The 22,505-nt window shown below is 41.3% G+C and overlaps 1 protein-coding gene across 3 annotated transcripts in view; it reads right to left on the bottom strand.

The window, feature by feature from the left end:
* Positions 1-21,004, bottom strand: part of LOC126162088 (nascent polypeptide-associated complex subunit alpha, muscle-specific form) — a 148,728-nt gene extending 127,724 nt beyond the window's left edge. For all 3 annotated transcript variants that reach the window (XR_007535017.1, XM_049918362.1, XM_049918363.1), the window contains exon 1: positions 20,965-21,004. Coding sequence is in view for 2 of the 3 variants with exons in the window: in XM_049918362.1 (XP_049774319.1) it covers positions 20,965-20,989 (25 nt within the window). In the remaining variant the exon portion in view is untranslated. The remainder of the gene's footprint in view (positions 1-20,964) is intronic.
* Positions 21,005-22,505: the final 1,501 nt, after the last annotated feature.

Genomic DNA, 22,505 nt, shown 5'->3' on the forward strand with positions numbered 1-22,505 from the left:
TAATACGAGAAATAATCTATATAAAGATTTAAGCCACTTACTTTGGTCCAGAAAGGCGTCTATTATTAGAGAATACGCTTTTCAATAACTTCCCAGTAGCCACAAAAAGTGCAGTCGAAAGGAGCCTAAGGGATTTGATGGGCTACTCCTTTTGCACCACTGATGGATTCAATTATTAGAACCAACTGATGTGTACATAATACTAATAATATCAAATAACGTGAGGCTTATGTAAAATATGAACTCTCCACATCTTCAGTGCAGTACCGTGACCAACGTAAATAAGTTTTGCAAATTGCTTTCTGTTTCGCTTCAATAGCCTAAAGGTCATCTTAGGTACCTTAGTGAATACACATTTACATGTTTGTGACTAATTTGTTATTACCTCTTAAATGAAAATGTGTTTCAGATTTTTTGACTGATCCCAAATACGTAAGGACAGTTACATTTAGGATATAAAGAAGGAACATTAGCGTATCTCTCATTTTATAAATACGTACTGTGTATTCTTGTTTTATAATATGCCCGACAGCCTCCAGGACTTCCTCGCTATGGATATGTCGAACAAAAATTGAATGTAATATAATTTTGCCTCATTTTCATCCTATCCGAACTTTTTCCCTTTCTCTACCGATCTGGTCATCAGTATGTGCTATATCATGCAAATTACAATTTGTTCCCATAATTCCAGTTTATAAAGACAAAAAATGTCGTCAGACTGTCGATTTTGGTCCATAATGTCTATGTTCAGATCTGATCAAAACAGACAAAGCCTTATATTACCTTGGTATGGTTAATCCATAGTGGCATCGTTGATAGATTTTGGTTCAGTGATATTTGAATAATATATAGTTTCGTCTGTTTTAATCAGATATGAAGATGTTCGTTATGGACCGAAGTCGACAGTCTGTCGACAAGTTTTTGTGGTCACAGACTGGATTAAAGAAACAAATTTTCTACTTCCTGGATCACTACTTTCATTTGCGATTACGTTACTATTTGATGTACTTCAATAATTTCCAGTCAGAAGTGGATCAGACCCTTTGGACAAAAGAAAACGGACCATCGATCAGCATGATATGAACTGGTGGCGGTTTGGACGCTATTCAAACATTTATGCAAGGTTCAGCGCAATCGGTGTAAGGATTACTCTCCACCGAATGCGAAAATAGGACTGTAGTCCCAGGGACGTAAAAGCGTCACGTGCATCGGTGATATTAGAAGCTAATGCAATGAAATGTAGTCTAATGGCCAGCACGTAGCTGATAGTGTCTGAAGAATTGAATAAAACTGGAATAGACTGGATGGGTAAAAAAAAATTATTCTCAATTAGCTGACTAGACAGCCGTTGTTCTGTCCTAATTTCAATAAATTTGTTTGTGATTCATTTGCGAATTTGTGAAAAGCTACTGGAAATGTTTGAACAAACTAAAAATGAGAAATAAATGTATTTTTGAGTGATGATTGTATCGATTAACGATTGTGGTCATGGGTATTCAGTTTGAAGAGGAGTACTTTCAGAAGTACGCCCATGGGGAATTTTAATTGCGAGAAGAATTCTTGCACATTTGTTGCGCCATAGCGGCAGCAACTGTTGTATTACTGGATTTGTATTAGGAAATGAGTGGAATCTGATCCTATTCCAGAAACCAAAGAGCGCAATGGCTTTGGTGGCGAGACCATTGGTGCCAATTTGACTCTGACACTTGCACAACACAATCCGGAGTTTCATTTCTGTATTTCAATGCCTTACAACGTGTGCACAAAACGATCATCGATCCAAAAGCAACAGACTGGTTCGTACTGTAATCAGTTGTCACGTTGTAACGGAATGCAGCTCGGCGAATATTCAACTGTACATTTGTTTGTTTTCTTGAACGATTATTCAGATTCATTGTCGCGCGATAGTTTCCTACTGACCGATGCTGTCTCATTCGTTGCATATCATCTTACTTCACATTTTCTCTTTCTTCCTGTGTACGCGCTGAACGTGTTTGTGATAGTTGATTTCGGTTAATTTCATTCGCTCTTCGGCAGTTCAATTAAATCGAAAATTCGTTTGATTTGTATCACTACGATTTCTCCCAGTAAAACTGCTTTTTCTTGTTAGTGCCATTGCAGTATGATTAAAATGTGGCAATTCAAATCAAATCTGTCAATTGCGACACGACATGCGATGCGAATGATTACAATTAAACTGAAAATCGACAAGTGATTCACTTGTTGTTACTGTATAACCGTTTGTCATTTCAAAACCAACAGTATTTCGCAGGTAAATCTGTAAATCAGTTTGAGATAATACGACGGAACCTAATTCATTTCATGAAGCGATTGCGATGAACGTATAACACAGTCACAGTTCATTTGAAAATAAACAACTGAACCAATTTTTCGTCACTACGTAACCGATTGGCTTGAAGCACGTTTGGACAATCAGTTGCCAAACGATATTTACGTACGTAGTAGGGTAACAAAGTGGAGTTGGAATAGGCCTATATAGGGGCCGCCGCTGGCGCTGAGAAGTCAGTTCCGGCGAGATCGTGTACCAGCACTCTCACCTGAAGATGGCGGCCGGTTGGACCGCGGAAATACTGTGTCAAGATGATGTTATGATCCGGCTGCACACCCGAGAAGAATATTATCAATTATTAGGCCGGGAAAGCCTTCGTAATCACAAAGGTAATTTCATTTTAATTTCGGGTGGAATGAGCTTTTGCAGATTTTTCTCCAGATCTTTCAGATTTTTTTTTTTTCAATTGAAAACATTCAGTTGAGTTATTTTCGTACCAAGAGCATAACGAAAAAAAAATGTTGTTGCTATCGTCAACTATGATCGAGAGTACATACAAAAATTATGATTTTTGCAGTCTGTCCAAATTTTCAGACTTTCGTTTGTAATTTTCCCGAGTTTTTTTCGTGATAAATTTCCCAAGACCCAAAGCGAATAATAATAAAAAATGTATTACGCATACCCATTGTTCGAATCGTGAAGTTTGGTCTTGAGTTCATATGAGAATACCACAGAAAAAAGTACTTTCAGACTTCACCGAATTTTCCTTTTCCGGGCAACTTTTCCAATTTTTAACCCAATCGACCAGCCGTTCTCAGTTGATGAGGTTTTTATTTATTGCGTATAGATCTATATATGTGGCAGTGGTGGTCTAGTGGATAGAGCACCAGTGTCCGGCAGTGGAGGTCCCGGTTTCAATCCCATATAGGGGCAGGGCAGGTTTCCTTATTCCAGTCTCTCCAGGATGGTCTCAGGTCCACTCTACCTGATGTCAAATGGGTACCGGCGATCTATCCCGGAGGTAAAAGACGATCAGGGTGATGGGACAACCCACCCTCACCTTTCTAGTGCAAGTAGGATATTTAGGTTTTTATGTTGGTAACACCACGTAGCGCTCTATATGAAAATCACTGACTGTGCTGTGGGGCTGATTTGAATTGTTGGAATATTTGCTATTGTAGTGTTGGGCAGTTGGATGTGAACAGCGCGTAGCGTTGCGCAGTTGGAGGTGAGCCGCCAGTAGTGGCGGATGTGGGGAGAGAGATGGCAGAATTTTGAGGGCAGACGATCTGGACGTGTGTCCGCCAGAAAAAGGAAATTTGTGAGACTGTATATCATGAACTGATATATATATGATGACTTTTGAACATTATTAAGGTAAATACATTGTTTGTTCTCTATCAAAATCTTTCATTTGCTAACTACGCCTATCAGTAGTTAGTGCCTTCAGTAGTTAGAATCTTTTATTTAGCTGGCAGTATTGGCGCTCGCTGTATTGCAGTAGTTCGAGTAACGGAGATTTTTGTGAGGTAAGTGATTCATGAAAGGTATAGGTTATTGTTAGTCAGGGCCATTCTTTTGTAGGGATTATTGAAAGTCAGATTGCGTTGCGCTAGTAAATATATTGTGTGTCAGTTTACTGTTGATCAGAATAAGTAAAGAGAGAAATGTCTGAGTACGTTTAGTTTTGCTGAGCTGTTTGAAAATCAAATATCGTAAGAGGTTTATCAGCACAGTCATTCATAAATTTTTCTAAGGGGATGTTTCACTAGCGCCGTGGTGAAGAACGGCTGCACTCGGCCTGCAATCAGGCCAACAGCCCGACCAAGAGCTTATCGCGCAGACTTCACTTCAGCAACCTGTACAAAAATCAGAATACAGAAACAGGTTTGAGTACTGTCGTTCGCGGTGTTGTATTCCGAGGTCCTGGGGCAGCCAGTGAGTCTGGGCGTGATTGACACTTCCGGCTATCGGTCTCCGTCAGCTTCTGAAGCCTTGCTGAATCGGCGGGCGACGCTTTTCTGCGCACCCATCTCCCTGGCGGACCTGCTACATCAGCACGCCAGACTTCCGCAGCCTACTACGTCATCCCTGGGCCAGCAGTATCCACTCTAGCGACGATCTCACCTTAGTACTTAACACGAGTAAAGGAATAACTCTTTCAGGGGTGTCACTCAGTTTCAGCCAGTAGTACTCTCAACCCACGTCCAGGCAAAGGAGGCGATGCTTCAATCTAACCTTCGGACAGCCGATTCCTCCGCCACTGTTGGGGTCATCTTTCAGCCCAACAGCTATACGAACCAGGCGTTGCCTTTAGCGTCTGGTAAAGAACCAGTATGTAACTGTCGATAAAATCGAATTAATCATGCTAATTAAGCCCCATTCGATGGTCGGATCAGCATCAACAGTGCTCTGTGCCCTCCTCGAGGCACAGCAGAGAGGTTTGATGCAAAGTCTGATGATGAGGAACTAGAAAAACCACCTCTCCTCCCACTGGTGACCGAGTACGGACAAGGAAAATTTTATCCATAACCAGGGTGCGAACTGGCTACCTCCAAATGGAACGCCACACATTTGAGTGCGTTAGCTATCTCGGCTACGAAGATGAATAATTACGCTAGAGAGGATTGTTTCCTTTAGTTTTCTTTCTTGTTCAAAATGTTCAAATGTGTGTGAAATCGTATGGGACTTAACTGCTAAGGTCATCAGTCTCTCAGCTCACACACTACCTAACCTAAATTATTCTAAGGACAAACACACACATCCATGCCCAAGGGAGGACTCGAACCTCCGCCGGGACCAGCCGCTTTCTTTCTTGACTAGTATACTACATGTTCCCGTATAATAGAATACATGACTTCGTTTCGGATCACGTATAAGGCTGTGGTGGAATTCATGTTACCTACTTCAGTACAAAACTCAACTATCCAAAAACTAAACAAAATTGGGAAAATAGGAAATTAAAAAGAGAGCAAGTGCTGTCGGTCATCGTGAAGATCCCTACAAACCGCGATCCTGCCCTCTATGCAGGAAAGAAATACTCTCTATGTGGAATATGTACGTGGATCTCACAGTCCAGCAGATAATGACGCACACGGAGAGGCCGCACAGAGATCTGGACGAGTTTCGGCTTGTTATCCGACGACCATCTGAAGGTGTAGCTTCTGTGGAATAGTTTGAGGCACTGCGCTTCCGTTTCCCAAGAAATCGATGTCAGTGTTTGTGATACAGGGTCCGTTTCGGAGCTGGTGAAATCTCTTGGAACCCTAAATATATGGAAATATCATTTGAAAGTTATGGGACTGCAACCTAACAAGTTCCCGAGAAATCGAGGAATTAGTGATTACTATCCGCTGCAGATATACTTCAGGACGACGGCGGCGGTGACTAAATGGTGTGAGGCGTGCGATGAGATCTCAGGTAACGTCCACGGGCATGAGCACTCTATGTAATTTCTTGCTGTTGCAAGAGAATAGAGTAAGTGAATACAAATTTCAACGACACGTATTTGATCCTCTAATTGTACTGTATTTTACTATGTTTTTTTCTTACATAAAACATTATCCTTTTTACGGAAACCGAGCGAGGTGGCGCAGTGGTTAGCACACTGGACTCGCATTCGGGAGGACGACGGTTCAATCCCGTCTCCGGCCATCCTGATTTAGGTTTTCCGTGATTTCCCTAAATCGCTTCAGGCAAATGCCGGGATGGTTCCTTTGAAAGGGCACGGCCGATTTCCTTCCCCATCCTTCCCTCACCCGAGCTTGTGCTCCGTCTCTAATGACCTCGTTGTCGACGGGACGTTAAACACTAATCTCCTCCTCCTCCCTTTTTACGGAATGAAAAGTTGAATAAGTGCCTAAAATAATAGGCAAATCTCTGTCTTTTTCTGTTTCTCGAAAGTTCATTTGATTTCTTCGTCTCGATGATAGTGCTAATGATAGCGAGTGTGCTTGGACGCATGACAGCAAGACCTACAGCGCCCGTACTAAAATTTTCTGAAGCGAGAGTGAACAAAAGTCGCAGAATAATCAAACTTTAAAAACAATTTGCCGAGTGATGTGTCGCAGTGGTTAGCTCACTGGATTCGCATTCGAGAGGACGACAGTTCAAATCCACGTCCGACCATCCAAATTAAGGTCTTTCGTGATTTACCTAAATCGCTCCAGGCAACTACTGCAATTATTCAGAATGAAGTTTTGGCCTCAGTGTACGGCCACTGAACAACACAACTACACTGATGCACCTTTTGGAAAGGAATAAGTACAGTTTTATCATTTTTGACAATAAGTCTCTCAGGAGGTTTGTGACCACCTTTAGCGCTGTTGAAATACACTAGTCGCGGTAATCAATAATTTTTATTAACATGTCATCACTACACGATATCCACCGTCGGATCTTTGATACAAACGTACAATATAAAACAAGAAATGGAATTTAAAGTTACGTACTTCAGCACCAAACCTAACAAACTTACCTTTGAAAAACCGAAGTCAGTCTTAAGTCGCCTCCTGCTACATTCCGATAGACTATTTGTGTCCATTAACGACTCAAGCAGTACAAAATGGCATAAAATAAACTATTTTGGCAGTAGGTGGCGTTTGTGATAGTATGCTTCTGACGACAGCTTGAACTGTTATATAAGCATTATCTGAATTTGAATCGTTTGAATGACATATTTATACAAAATTTTTGTTAGTAAAAGAATATAATTCTTTTTATAATAAAAGAAGCACATTGTAATAAAGCTGCTGCTCTTACATTCCAAGCTGCCGGGTTTTCATTATACGAGGGCTGTTCAGAAAGTAAGCTCCGATTGATCGCGAAATGGGAACCACAGTGAAAATTAGAAATGTTTTATTTTTAACAGTTAGCTACACCATCCAGCTACTTCTCTACGTAGTTGCCGTTCTGACTAAGACATTTGTCGTAGCGTTGTACCAACTTTCCAATACCCTCATCATAAAAGACAGCCGCCAGTGCTTTCCGCCAATTCTCTACGCTGGCCTACAGCTCGTTTTCTGTGCCAAAATGTTGTATTCATAGCCAGCGGTTCATGTGAGCAGAAATGAAACGCAGGGGGAGTCAATTACGGGCTGTATTGTGGGCAGTCAAAAATTTCCAATTGAAAACGATGCAGGAGCATCTTCATTGCCCCTTCAGAATGCGGCTGAGAATATTGCCTTGTAGAAGAAACTGCACGACAGTTATGTAATGTTGGCTGTATAGCTTCAGGCGAAATTTCTCACCAGGTCCTCGTACTTGGCGGGAGACACTATTCTCTAGCCAACTTTACGCGATCGCTGTGAGCTCAGAAATGAGAGGAGTGACGTGATGCTATCTAGGGTCATACTAGAGACACTGCCCAACACATCTGTGCAAAGCTTTATCGGATTATCATAGTCGTTTCCATTTCGCGATCAATCGGAGCTTACTTTCTGAACAGCCCTCGTAGAAAGTGGTACAATGTTAAAAGCGTTGGTATACGGAACTATCTGTAATTTTGTTGTACTACGTAATACTGCATTTAACGTCATTTCTTATTTTTAAAATGTCGCAGTGTTACAGCTGCGACTAACAATGTGCCTCTTTTATTGTAGCACACTGTCACAGACGCCACCTACTGCAATACTGTTTATTTAGTGCCATGTTGTTGAGCTAGTATGGGCGCTGATGGTCTGCCGGAATGTAGGAGGAGGCGACATAGAACTGAGTATGGTTTTTGACAGGTACGTTTGTCAGCTTCAGTATGGTGTTGAAAATAGGAAACTTTATACTCTTTTTTCTTGTTTTATATTGTATGTTATACTACAGATCTGTCAATGGAGTTATCCCGAAACACGTAATGATGAGACGTTAATAAAAATTGTTGCTGACAAAGACTAGTTTATTTCCATTTACAAACGTAATCAGTATTTCTGAACCGCTAGCCCGGAACGCCACTAAGTTGCAGGTTGCCTATGTAACAGCTTTAGGGGTAGCAAAAATTGATTTTCAATATTTCCTGTAATTACTGGCCGAATTTAAAAATTTAAAACGCTGTCATAATCTACTAAAGAGGTATAATCTTAACTTAACAGTTTAACACAACAAGATAACTGCGTGTTTGTCTTGATGGAGTTTAAGTAGGGTGTCTTTGCCAATTCACCCACTCCTCAAGTCCGCTTTCACTTTCACCAATGTATTTTCATATTCGGGCAATTGGCCTCCATTGTTATAAGGAGTGCTATGTAATCTAATAGCGTATGTGCCCAATGGCATATGATGTCACAAGCTCCAGAGACTAAAGGTGCTGGGTTCGACCTCTGACATGTGCAATTACCTTAGTTTTCGTGTAATTTCGGCAATGCGCGAAGCACCACAGGCCCTGGGCCTTACGTTTGAGTTTCCAGGCCCCTGACCCCCTGCCTCCAGACCCTGGGTTTGAGCCCCCACATGTGCAGTTATATTAATTTTCATGTAATTTAATCGAAATTTTGCAGGCCTCTGCATATGTGAGCTAATTAATTAACTAATAAAAACACCGTAATTGCCCTGTGTAAATAGCTTAAATGTTACATGTGAAAATGCAAATTAATTCTGCTTCAGTCCAGATCCCCATCGGGTACGTTAGACCTTGAAGTTTGTGTGTGTAAATAGCTTAATTTCACAGCAACGTTGAACTCTGTGGTAATACCTCGATAATTCTCAGTCTATGACCTGATACTGCTGTGGAGGCCATATTGCCAGTTCATTCAAAATGCCCTTGGGCACTTACACTATTTGACTGCGTAAGGCCAATTGCTCAGATGTGAAAGTAGGTCTGTAAAAGTGAAAGTGGCGTTGAGGAGTGGGTGAATCGGCAAATATCCCATACTAGCTTAAATGACGGCGAGCAAGTACCCTGACTTTACTCATCCAATATTTAAGAATGAGAGAACTTAGCGATTTCCAACAAACCCCACAAAATGATGAAAGAAAAAAATGTTTATCACTTGTTACATTTTCGCCGTTTGTGCAGTCAAACTCCAGCATCAGGCATGACGTTTTCATTTGTTACTTTTTTACTATTAACTCCACTCGCAACACACTTTGCAAACACTGTCTACGTATATCACTGAATGCTAAAGTCCGCCCCGGTAGCTGAGTGGTCAGCGTGACAGACTGTCAATCCTAAGGGCCCGGGTTCGAATCCCGGCTGGGTCGGAGATTTTCTCCGCTCAGGGACTGGGTGTTGTGTTGTCCCAATCATCTTCATTTCATTCCCATCGACGCACAGGTCGCCGAAGTGGCGTCAAATCGAAAGACCTGCACCAGGCGAACGGTCTACCCGACGGGAGGCCCTAGCCACACGACATTTCCATTTTACTGAATGCGAATGCAGCTGCAAATTATATCATTGTACGACACATAGTTCAGATGGATGAAAAGCTGGCTTTTGCATAAATTGGCGCGCAGTAAAACTTCTTCATCAGGTACGTCGATTAAGTTTATTACTTCTTTACTACTAAATTAATTCGCAACAAACTTTGCAAACAGTATCTATATATTTCACTGAATGTGAATGTACCTGCAGATTATGTCATTGTGCCACAAATAGTTCAAGAGATATGACGTCATAAACATTGGAGGTACGCAAAAAATTAGTTTATCCAGACTGTATTCATCCAATGTTTCATAATGAGAGCATTTAACGACTTCTAATAAACCTTAAGTATTATTTCAAACCTTTCCTGAAGTTTTTCTTGCTTAAGTAAAATATTTAACGCATTAACTCATTTGTAAAGTAATCAGACGTCTGAAGCTGTTTTATACACTAGAATATCTTAAAAGACTCGAGGGTTTACTGGGTGTTGACTACTCTGTAACAACTCTGTTGGAAACTAACGGATGTTATTATTTCATGACGTTGAATAACGCGTGTACAATAAGTGCAAATAGCCAGGCTTGCTAGTATGGCTCAATGCACGGCGCTCTAGCTTGCGAAACATGGAGTTAAATGGTTCAGATGGCTCTGAGCACTATGGGACTTAACAGCTGAGGTCATCAGTCCCTTAGAACTTAGAACTACTTAAACCTAACTAACCTAAGGACATCACACACATCCATGCCCAAGGCAGGATTCGAACCTGCGACCGCAGCGGTCGCGTGGTTCCAGACTGAAGCGCCTAGAACCGCTCGGCCCATGGAGTTAAGCCAGACGCGGATCGATCTGCGTGCTGGATTAACAGCCGTTTATCTGGCACACCGCCCAATACGAGTGTGTTTCCCACGCTCGTTTAGGCAAATGTCCCTGGTCCCAGCATCCCGCCACAGAGAATGCGCTACTCAAACAATTAAAATATGATACTGTGGTGTCAGGCAAGGCATCCGGCCACAAACTTAAAATAAAATTATTTTGAGGAGGCAGTGATTTTCAGCGTCTAGAAATATTTGGAGAATCGTGGTTTGCACACAGATGTGTGGTCAATTTAGTAAACAACCAGTTTAGGTCTTAAACAGACCGTCGACAGGTATAATGTGACATCATAATCAGTTATATGACAAGCTATAACCATTGACAAGCATCATGTCATAAACCAACCTATTACGGTACTTCATCTGTAAACATGGGGCATAGACATCAAACAGTAGACATGTGGTGAAAAGCATGTCAAAACTGAGTCTTACCACGTGCTTCGATACAAATCTACTGTATGCTATACATATGTGCCCCAGGTTTACAGATAAAGTAACACGTTGGTTTATGACATGATGCTTGTTAATAGTTATGGTTTGTCATACATCTGTTTATGACGTCACATTATACCTGGGGATGAACCGTTTATGACTGAAACTGGCAGTTTAATCAAGTGGCAATACTGTGTGCAAACCACGATTATCTGAAAATAAAATAATTACCAAATCGAGAAAAAGCTAGAAAAAGGAAGAATGGTTGTAAAGAGCCACATACGTGGAAAGTTGTTTTCGTTCTAATATATCAGTTCACTGTTCCTGTTGTTGTTGTTGTGGTCTTCAGTCCTGAGACTGGTTTGATGCAGCTCTCCATGCTACTCTATCCTGTGCAAGCTTCTTCATCTCCCAGTACTTACTGCAACCTACATCCTTCTGAATCTGCGTAGTGTATTCATCTCTTGGTCTCCCTCTACGATTTTTACCCTCCACGATGCCCTCCAATGCTAAATTTGTGATCCCTTGACGCCTTAGAACATGCCCTACCAACCGGTCCCTTCTTCTTGTCAAGTTGTGCCACAAACTCCACTTGTCCCCTATTCTATTCAATACCTCCTCATTAGTTACGTGATCTACCCATCTAATCTTCAGTATTCTTCTGTAGCACCACATTTCGAAAACTTCTATTCTCTTCTTGTCCAAACTATTTATCACTGTTCCTATGAGCGCATACGTCAGTAAATTAGTAAGATGCGATGGCTTCAAAAGCATTAGATAGTTTGATAGTGCACAATATTTTTAAAGGAAAAACTATATTTTATTTCTCTGTAGTTAATTGTAACAGTATAGAGACAATGCTACTATATCTAGTTTACATGTATAAAAATATACTGTTTACCCCCGTTTCAGAACTATAACTTCCATTTTTCCAGAGACCTTAGTTGCAGGGTAGTCGGGTAGTAAACACACCTAAAGTACATATATTAAGAATAACAATCACAAAAATGAACTGTCATGTCTAGCTATTGCGCTTTATATTTGCAATTGAAAGCCTTTCAAAAAAAGTATCTCTAGTGAGTAATTTGGTAGGAAAATTTCATTTTTACGTTGAACACTGCAGTAAAGTACACAAGTACATAGAAAAATTACAAGTAAAATCAGAGAAAGAGATTATTACGTTTATGATCATAACAAAACAATGAGTTCAAGGAAGTTGATAAGAAAAACTGCGGAACATTTGGAAGACTAATAGGAAAATCTGTCAAGTCTTAAGGAAAGAGAAAACTGTTATATATGGACCGAAGAACTGTGAGCAGAACAAAATTGGTAGACAAAATAAATAAGTGAGTAGGTTCTCCAGTGTAATGGAAACAGATACACTGATGTAGGTACTTAAAACGTGTTTCTTTCTTGCCCTATAAAGGACAAAGAAAGAAAGACTGTACACTCATGACCAATGAAATGACTGTTGCCGTCAAACAACAAACAAATCATGCAGGATGGGTCGTTCTTAAATCAGTTCAGGGTTTGTAGTGAGTAGTAGTTTGCAAAACAAATCTCGACTCTGAGTTGGAATGAACTAAACTCAATAAGAATAAATCCAATTCCACCGATTAAAAAAACAGAAATAATTAACAAACGTGATATGCCAGAATGAGATTTTCACTCTGCAGCGGAGTGTGCGCTGATATGAAACTTCCTGGCAGATTAAAACTGTGTGCCGGACCGAGACTCGAACTCGGGACCTTTGCCCGCGAAAGACAAAGATCCCGAGTTCGAGTCTCGGTCCGACACACAGTTTTAATCAGTCAGGAAGTTTCATATCAGCGCACACTCCGCTGCAGAGTGAAAATCTCATTGTGGAAACATCCCCGCCGGCCGGTGTGGCCGTGCGGTTCTAGGCGCTTCAGTTTGGAACCGCGTGACCGCTACGATCGCAGGTTCGAATCCTGCCTCGGGCATGGATGTGTGTGATGTCCTTAGGTTAGCTAGGTTTAAGTAGTTCTAAGGTCTAGAGGACTGAAGACCACAGATGTTAAGTCCGATAGTGCTCAGAGCCATTTTGAACTTTTTTTTTTTTTTTTTTTTTTTAAAAAAAACTTCCCCCAGGCTGTGGCTAAGCCATGTCTCCGCAATATCCTTTCTTTCAGGAGTGCTAGTTCTGCTTGGTTCGCAGGAGAGCTTCTGTTAAGATTGGAAGGTAGGAGACGAGGTACTGGCAGAAGTAAAGCTGTGAGGACGGGGCGTGAGTCGTGCTTGGGTAGCTCAGTTGGTAGAGCACTTGCGCGCGAAAGGCAAAATTCCCGAGTTCGAGTCTCGGTCCGGCACACAGTTTTAATCTGCCAGGAAGTTTCAAACGTGATATGGCTCTACAGCAGGAGTATCCAACAGTCAAACCCGTACCTACTTTGGTTGCACTGAAGCGTTCATCATTTGCATTTTCAATCATGTAGTCGGCTGGGGATGACACAGCGATTGGTGGGTAACGTTGGGCCTTCTGAGACCATTTCGGACGAAGATAGAAAGAGACAGAGAGAGAGAGTCAGATTTAATGCCCAGCAGTGTGTTTTAACCAACTTTCCGATTTGTGTCCTCGAAGTAAGTGGTACAACTCGATTTATTCATAGCCTATCACAGCCACGTACCGACGAGATCAGTGACTCAGCAGTCCAGACGCCTTTTTTCCACGTTTCGAGAGTGCGGTAGCAATGTTTCTCGCGTCCGTGCTAATTGTACCCTGTATACTTTATTGAGCAGAGGAATGCGTATGGGGCAGTGGTATCACAGTGCCCCATAGAGCGGAAGTAGTTGTGGACAGTATTGCTCTTCTCTGGTTGTTTTTGCCCAACATTCTATTGACGAATATAATTTCTCATATTTAAGTCTGCACTTCCTTCATTTTCTAGAGCAGGAATGTCCACCCTGGGCCATATTGGAAGAAGACGAGTATTTTTAAGCCGCACTTAATATGCTAACACTAACAACAACCGATGAGAAAAAAAAGAGGGAACGGGGTGGATCAGTGAGAGAATAGCATCGTGTGCGAGTATTTCAAATTGAACATATCCATTTCATCATTACCTTACATAAATGGAATTTTATGAATTTTTTTCCTTATCGTTTGTTAGTTGCTCACACGGCTTCTAAGCGCAGTTTTGGAATGCATGGGCCTCTCCCCAGAGTCTTCACAGGTGGTCCTTCGTCTGATCCACGGAGTGCATTCCCACATGATGATGGTTACCAATCTGGGCACATTGTTGTTGGACGTTCAGTGCGACAAGGATGTCCCTTGTCGGGTATATTGTCTGCGGCAGCGCTTGAACCAGCTTAGCATGGTCTACGGAGGCGATTAGCAGGCATTTGCGTAAGGGACGAAACCTTTCGTTGCGGTGCATTCGCCGATGATGTGGCGTTCCTGGCCAGATCAGAGGATGAAATACACACGGCGCTTCAGTGGCTACGCCGGTTCGGGGCGGTCGCTAGGAGCGTCATAATGTGAAGAAGACAAAATACATGGATGTCGGAGGGGGCTTTCCCACATAATGGCGGTGCCCTTTGACAAGGTGCCAGTACTCAAATGTTTAGGAGTACAGTTGTATAGCAATGTTCGCCGCACAGCGGCGGCTACGTACCGACGGCTATTACATCAGACACGTTCTCTGATACAGGACAACAAACTGCGTCGAATGGACATCCTGCTACGAACGAGTTATGTCAACACCTATTTTGTCTCCAAACTGAACTATTTTGCGCATATCCTTCCCTTGTCGGCTACGATGGCCGACAGATTTTAAGAAGCATACGGACATTTCGTGAGCGCCGGTCTTGTTTTTAAAGTCCGATATGGCACGCTGACACTGCCGCAACGGGCGGTCGGTATCGGTTTAATTCATGTCTATAACCATGCACGATCGCTTTATCTCAACACTATGCGTTGCACGTGGACCTCTGCCCATGCCAGTCTGATGGGCACCCTGATAGCTGAAGTGGCATCATAATCTCTGCATCCCCCGGTTTCTGTAGGACACATTTCACCGGCACTCGCCCACATCAGAGTTCTTTATTGACCTCAGCTACTTAAAATCAAACCTTCCGATGACACGGATGCCCAGCACGAAAGACTATTATCGCCTTTATCAATAGCAGCAGCCTATGAATACGGTAGCAAACACATATCCCCAAGTTGGCTGGAACACGGTGTGGCGAGCAGTACACCCGCCTTTTCTACCTACCACGGTGCAATCATTGTGGTAAGTGGTTGTGAACGGGAAGTTCGCTACTCGTCAGGGGCTACATTCCAGTCATCTGACGTACGACTCCTTGTGTCCGACATGCTCAGCCGTTGACTCGGATACACACCGCCTGACTTGTGCCGCGACCAACGACTGCTGGCTACTCACGCAGCGCATGCTGGCATTGCTCTTGCGGCGATTGCCTGGAGTCTACCTCCCCTGATGATATATTGCACCTCGACGGCGTATACTTTCCACCGACCAGGACGAACACCGTTAATTGGCTAAAAGGCATGGCCCTTTACCACATATTTCGTGATGCCCACAAAGGCAGACTACTCGACGTTTGGTTCCTACTAATGTCGACACCTGCAGGCTTCAGCCGCCACCCGAAGTACATGGCCCACTTTGCTAATTCTTTAGTTTCACTGTTTGTTGATCCTCCTGTTCCCTGGGACGTTCCGTGTACGAGACGATGAAACTGAAGAAGAATCCTAGAGCATATTGATCCACAGACGAGACGACGACTCGGAAGCTCGGCTACAGCAGTTGTCGCATCTTTTTTAATAAAACAAAATTAATTCCTAAATACAAAAAAAAAAAATAAATAAATAAATAAAAATGAAATACAAATAAAAGTAAATAAATAAATAAAACAACATAGACAAACCCGTTAAATCCTCTCCCTGATCCTTCGATCCTAGAACAATCAAGAATGGGGTGCCGCAAGGTTGGGTCTTGGGTCCTCTGCCGTTCTTAATATATATTAATGACTTGCCATTCTATATTCACGAAGATGCAAAGCTGGTACTTTTTGCCGATGATACACGTACAGCTATCACACCCAACAAACAAGAATTAACTGATGAAACTGTAAACGATGTTTTTCAGAAAATCATTAAGTGGTTCTCTGCAAATGGGCTCTCATTGAACTTCGACAAAACACAGTATATACAGTTGTACACAGTAAATGGAATGACACCATTAATAAACATAGACTTCGATCGGAAATCGGTAGCTAAGGCAGAATATTCAAAATTTCTAGGTGTATGCATTGATGAGGGGTTGAACTGGAAAAAACACACTGAAGATCTGCTGAAACGTTTGAGTTTAGCTACTTATGCTATTAGGGTCATTGCAAATTTTGGGGATATGCATCTCAGTAAATTAGCTTACCACGCCTATTTTCATTCTCTGCTTTCGTATGGCATTATATTCTGAGGTACCTCATCATTCAGTAAAAGAGTGTTCATTGCACAAAAGCGTGTAATCAGAATAATTGCTGGAGATCATATAAGATCATCCTGCAGACACTTATTTAAAGAGCTGGGGATCTTCACTGTAGAACACTAGTAGAAAGCATGATCTTCACTACTCAAGGTTAAATCTAACTTTGGCTCAGAAGAGGGTAAATTATGCTGCCACAAAAGTCTTTGGTCACTTACGTAATAGCATCACTAGTCTGACAGATAGCCATAGCATTTAAAAGGAAATTAAAAGAATTTCTGAATAGCAACTCCTTCTACTCATTAGATGAATTTTTGGATATAGTAAGTGGGTAATTTCCCCACCCCCACCTAAAAAAATAATAATAATAGTCATGTAATATTCTGTGTAATGTAATATCTTGTATAGACACTTTTTATTAACCTGACACGTTCCACATCATTACGAAGTGTCGTATTCATGATTTATGGAACAAGTACTAATCTAATCTAATCTCTAATCTAGAACACGTTGCGTGGGTATGGCCAGCCACAGGTGTCGTCCTGCTCCTGCATGTCGTCATTCCATTATACGCCCGATGCTTGTCTATATTCTCAAGTGCGTATACATTTATTTTATCCGTCGACACTGGGCAAGCGACTTTCAAGTAAAATGTCGCCCCTGTACGTGAATACACAAAATGGATGTACGAGTGCAGGCTGTAGACATAAGCTTGACGACATGGGAGTTTGGGTCTTGCTGTGAGTCTTGCTCGGATAGCCATATGGTAAGGCGACGGCTCGCTATAAGTGGGAAATCTGGGTTCGAGTTGCTGTCCAGCACAAGTTTTCACTGTCGTCATTCCATTATACAGCTGATGGTTGTCCATATTCGCAACTGTGAATACATTTCTCGTATAATGGGTTAAGGTTTTCTTCAGATTTTGTTAAAGAATTTCTTCTAGCAATTTGCTGCTCCATTAAATGAAACGAAGAACTCTAAATACACTTGTGTCGACCATGATCAGAACTGACAACGCACACTTGCATCGCAGGACGTGTGCGCAACCACTGTGCCAACGAGAAGGTTTCTGGGAGCAATTTTGGTCGCTAGGCCTCATAACGCAAGGTGAAAGATAAGAACGGTTTTACTTACGTAAAATATGGCATTCTTCGGGCCCAAAAAATTAATTGTCTGTCTCAGCAACTCGTCTTACTTGAGGATTATGCAGCTTAAGTCCTCGAAATGGAAAGTAAATTCAGCGGAACGATACAGGACCACACGCGGAAGTAACATGGTTGCCAATTATTTGGAGGGATATTGCCAACTCTTAGCTGCGATAGGGCAGGTATGTAGCGAAATTCTTGTCGTGCTCGTCTGATATGGGATCTCAGAGGGGAGACTAAAGCGTCTTTGGTTTGTATGCAACGTCACCTTACCAAACTATCTATATTTAAGGCAGTCAATTAGATTTAATCTAGAGTTCCTCATTTTTGAAGTTTTTCGGCGTGGAAAGGGGTTGTTAACGCCGGTGTCATATAATTCCAGAGCAGGGATAGCAAAGCTAGTGACCTTAGTTTCAGCTCATGCAGCATGCAGCATGTGAAATTTTGAGGTATAGAACTTTCCATCACGATTACAAGTTCCCCAAAACACAAGCGAATAAAACATTTACCGTTGGCAGGATGCGACGAGAGATTATTTTAATGGAATAAATAGTAACTGAAAATCAATCTTGCCCCACACGTTACAAAACAACAATATATCAGACACTTGATACCTCGAAATCGACTGTGTCTAGTGCAGCCTAGTGCTACATACAAATAGAATTTTAAGACCACCGCAGGAATGCAGGAATAAGTTGGTGGGGATGGAAGGAAGAAGAAACGCATTTAATTAATTATTCGATACCACGCAGTATTCCGTATGAGGATTTAGAAGACAAGAACTGAAAAGTATGTTCATTAACACATAAACTAAACTGTAGATGTGGGTACTGTGCAATTTTGCACCTTCATACGTTTTCCACTTGAAGTCTATACATACAAAGCATACTAACTAACCTAATCATTGTTTTGGTAATGTTTTCCTCTTGTTCGGTCCCTAAATGACGAAAAGAATCTAAATCCATGTCACTGATGGTTCATTTGAATCTTTCCAGCGAAGTTTTGTGTTTTGTTGCTTGGTAGTCGTAAAGCAGACCACTTCCCTTTGCCACGAGGAGTTAGATCCAGAATGCCAGAACCCTTACATACTGTATTCGAAATGAAAAGTCTTAAGCGAAACACGCACATGATTACTCGGAATTCCCATGTTAGTATACGTAGGTATGGAAATAAAAAAAACCTAGTTTATACACTGGCATAACTAATTCGGACAGCAGCAGCTCAAAATTATGAAACATAGTCTTCCATTACAATATAAGTAACAATATAATGGCAGCTGTGCAATGATAAACCAACGGTAACAAATTCGTAGCTGTCTGTAGCAGTGGCAGATTCTATACTACATATTGTGACTTGAATTTATCTGTCGTCACGGTGTTAAATCAACAGAAATTGTTGCAGACTTGTGCTTGCGTACCCGGCTTCCCGTTGTCGTCTTTTCTTATTGGGCTTTTGCTATTGCCCTGAAAACGAGACGCTGACGTAAATATGGGTATTCTGCGTGGCGTAACATCCAGCTCTCCATTCTTCCAGATTCATTGAAGCGATACAAATAGGTAGTTCAACGAGATCTGAACCAGCAACTACTCTTGTCTTACATCAAGAGATGAACATGGTGCCAAGCAGCAAATATGACATTGCTTATTTAAATCTCTGCCATTGCTCTGGTGCTAGCTAACGCAGACATTTCACACCATAAAATACAAAGCAAACTGAAATTTAGCCGTGTAATGACCTTCCTGGGGTCGAAACATTAATGTTACCATCTCGATGTCTTATAAACATGATGACTATTCAGATTACTTCTTTAGTGTAATCGGAGAATATTGCGAGAATTTAGCAAGATCACTCAGGATCAATCCCGGAAGTGGGTGAACGATAACGAGGAGCCAAATATTGTCAGAAATATTGCAAGTCTCAACTGCACTAGGAATATGAGGAACTTCATGGAGAGCTCACAAAGTCCTCACTGCTATTCACAGCCTGCTGCACCCAACCTTCAGTGGAGCTGCACCACCAGACCCCGATCCAAGGGACGGCTTTAAGCCGACAGTACGTTACACCACTAAAAAATACAAATGAGTTGCACACTAACCCTGTTCAGCTTATGACTGGGAGCTTATTTTAACAAATCCAAAAATGTGTACAAAACGATCAAGAAACAGTAACATAGTACGTGCTGCTGATCTCAAACGGACTGCATATACGCCCAGTCTTGTGTGATACACAACCATAGTATCTTAAAAGACAAACTAACATCAGAGATAAATTGGAATGCTAGGAAGTCTTTTCTGAAAGGGTTTGTCAACCTACGTGCTGTTATTTAATGGTGTAGGGTGTTGTCAGTAGATGTAAACATTACATTTTTAACACGTAAGTGTCGGCAGTGGTTGCTCGTATTAATTTTCTTTCATTTGTCCAAACTTGTTTCCCGAATCACTTGTGGGCATTACCGACCATACCCTTATACTCACACATAAAGAGGCAACACAGATGATGAATTTTAATATGCATTACGCATATGTTCTAGCTGCAGATGATGGTCGGTAATGACCGAAACTGCTCCACAAAAAAGTTTGTATAAGTAAAAGAAAATTAATAGAAGCAACTTTGGCGATAGTTACTTGCGAAAAATGACCTTCAGGACATACTATGTATATGCCTATAATTCAACTGATCTTGAGCTTGCAGTAGGACATATACGAGTGCGTAATAGTTGCCTAACGACATAGCTTAGTAATATTCTTATTATAACTTTTCAATTTAAATTTATCCATGTTATATGGAAGTTGTTTGAGATCTACCACTGTATTATAAGATTGTGTGGAATAAATTTTATACTGCTGCAGTCACTTTTTACAGTATTTTATTAGCACAATGCATTTCGGCGGCACGCTGCGATCATCAGGTGCATTATACACGGCAGCATGCTGCCTAAATGCATTGTGCTAATAAAATATTAGTAAAAAGTGACTGCAACAGTATAAAATTATTCCACATAATCTTATAATACAGTCGTAGACCTCAAAAAACATCCATATAACATGGATAAATTTAAATCTAGAAGTTATAATCAGCAGTATAAAATTATTCCACATAATCTTATAACTTTTCAGTATTTTCAAGTATCAAATGGTAATTCAGTTCGCACTGTCTTGTAAATATCACACGCTTCGCACTCACTGTAGTGGGAAATAAATTTTTACATGAGGTAGCCGGCATTGGCAACAGAAGGTGACAACCTACATTTCACTTGATTATTTTGCTTATTACTGAACATTCGAATCAAACAAATGATAAACAATTGAATTTTTGTGACGAAAAAAACGTACAACATTGATAAGCATATGTGAGCTCAATTACAAAAGCCTGTTTTTATTATTTGCATAAAATGGAAGTAGATTAAGTAGTGTCTCACCGTTATTTAAGAGTCCACGCTCCATATCCAAATTACGAAACGTATAAATTCGGTACACACTCAGTTAGCCTCAGCAGCCTGCAATGGTACCCACTTTTTGCGTCTGTAATCACAAAACATATGCATCAGTAATTCAACTTCAAAATAAATATTCATAAATTAAACACAGAAATTGGGAGAAATTATGTGGAAATTACATTGTTTCTGAGATGCTCAAAGCGGTGATTAAACTTCGTACTCTCTTATCTCTTTTGTATCTGGACGCAACAATATCATTAAAATGAAATGAAGCAATCAGTCACGGAACTGAGAAAAAACTTTCAGGGAGAAAAATAACGTTCTTAAGATTTAGTTGGGAAGGCCTAACATTGTTCAGTTTAAGTGATATCGGAACAAAACCATTTATCGACGATACAGATAAACATTTGTTTCACTCCGTATTAAAGTAGCCGACAAGGCTTCGCGGCACAAATTTTAAAAATACCTCTCTTCTACCTTCCAAACGTGTACCTTGCCGGATTTGCACACCTGACAGAGATGATATCGTAGAGAATTAAAAATAATAATTAAAAATGTTCTAGATGTCCCATTCAAACCTACGTGCATGGAAGTTGACTGTGATTCATTCACAGACTCTTGATTTTTTACATTTGTTAATATTTATTTAAAGTTATAAGATGAATGCATAATGTTGTTGTTGTTGTGGTCTTCAGTCCTGAGACTGGTTTGATGCAGCTCTCCATGCTACTCTATCATGTGCAAGCTTCTTCATCTCCCAGTACCTACTGCAACCTACATCCTTCTGAATCTTCTTAGTGTATTCATCTCTTGGTCTCCCTCTACGATTTTTACCCTCCAAGCTGCCCTCCAATACTAAATTGGTGACCCCTGGATGCCTCAGAACATGCCCTACCAATCGATCCCTTCTTCTAGTCAAATTGTGCCACAAACTTCTCTTCTCCCCAGTCCTAAGAATAATGCATAATAAAAGTTGCAAAAGTTAATAATTACAGTATATTCCACGGTTGTCTCGGCTTTCGGGCCAAGGGTGGAAGCATTTCCAAAACGGCAAAGTTCGTAAAGTGTTTGCGAGCCGCCGTGGTTTAAGTATACGGTGAATGACAAAATGGCGCTGTCTAAAACTGGCGCCGAGACATCTGTAATGTACCATGGGCCATAGATGACAAGAGTCAGCTACGGCTTCGGAGATGTGTACGGGCGCATAAACGTGCAACTGTTGAGCACCTGACCGCCTAGATGAATGTCGGGGTTACCAACAACATCCCCACAATGACCATTCAGTAAGCGTTCTGCTTATGGGCCAATGAGCCTGGTTCATGCATCCATGCTGACTGATGTTCATTGGCGCCGAAGGCTGTAATTTGTAGCTAGACATCCACTGAGTGGAGACAGGTGGCGTTTACAGACGAATTACGTTTTATACTCCATCGGACAAATGGGTTTCGGTGTGTTAAGGCCCTTCAACAATAGTTGGAAGGGTCCAGCCTGCAGGAGGGAGCGTTATGGTGTGGAGAATGTTT

The sequence above is a fragment of the Schistocerca cancellata genome, chromosome 2 (genome assembly GCF_023864275.1).
Source record: "Schistocerca cancellata isolate TAMUIC-IGC-003103 chromosome 2, iqSchCanc2.1, whole genome shotgun sequence".
Classification (NCBI taxonomy): domain Eukaryota; kingdom Metazoa; phylum Arthropoda; class Insecta; order Orthoptera; family Acrididae; genus Schistocerca; species Schistocerca cancellata.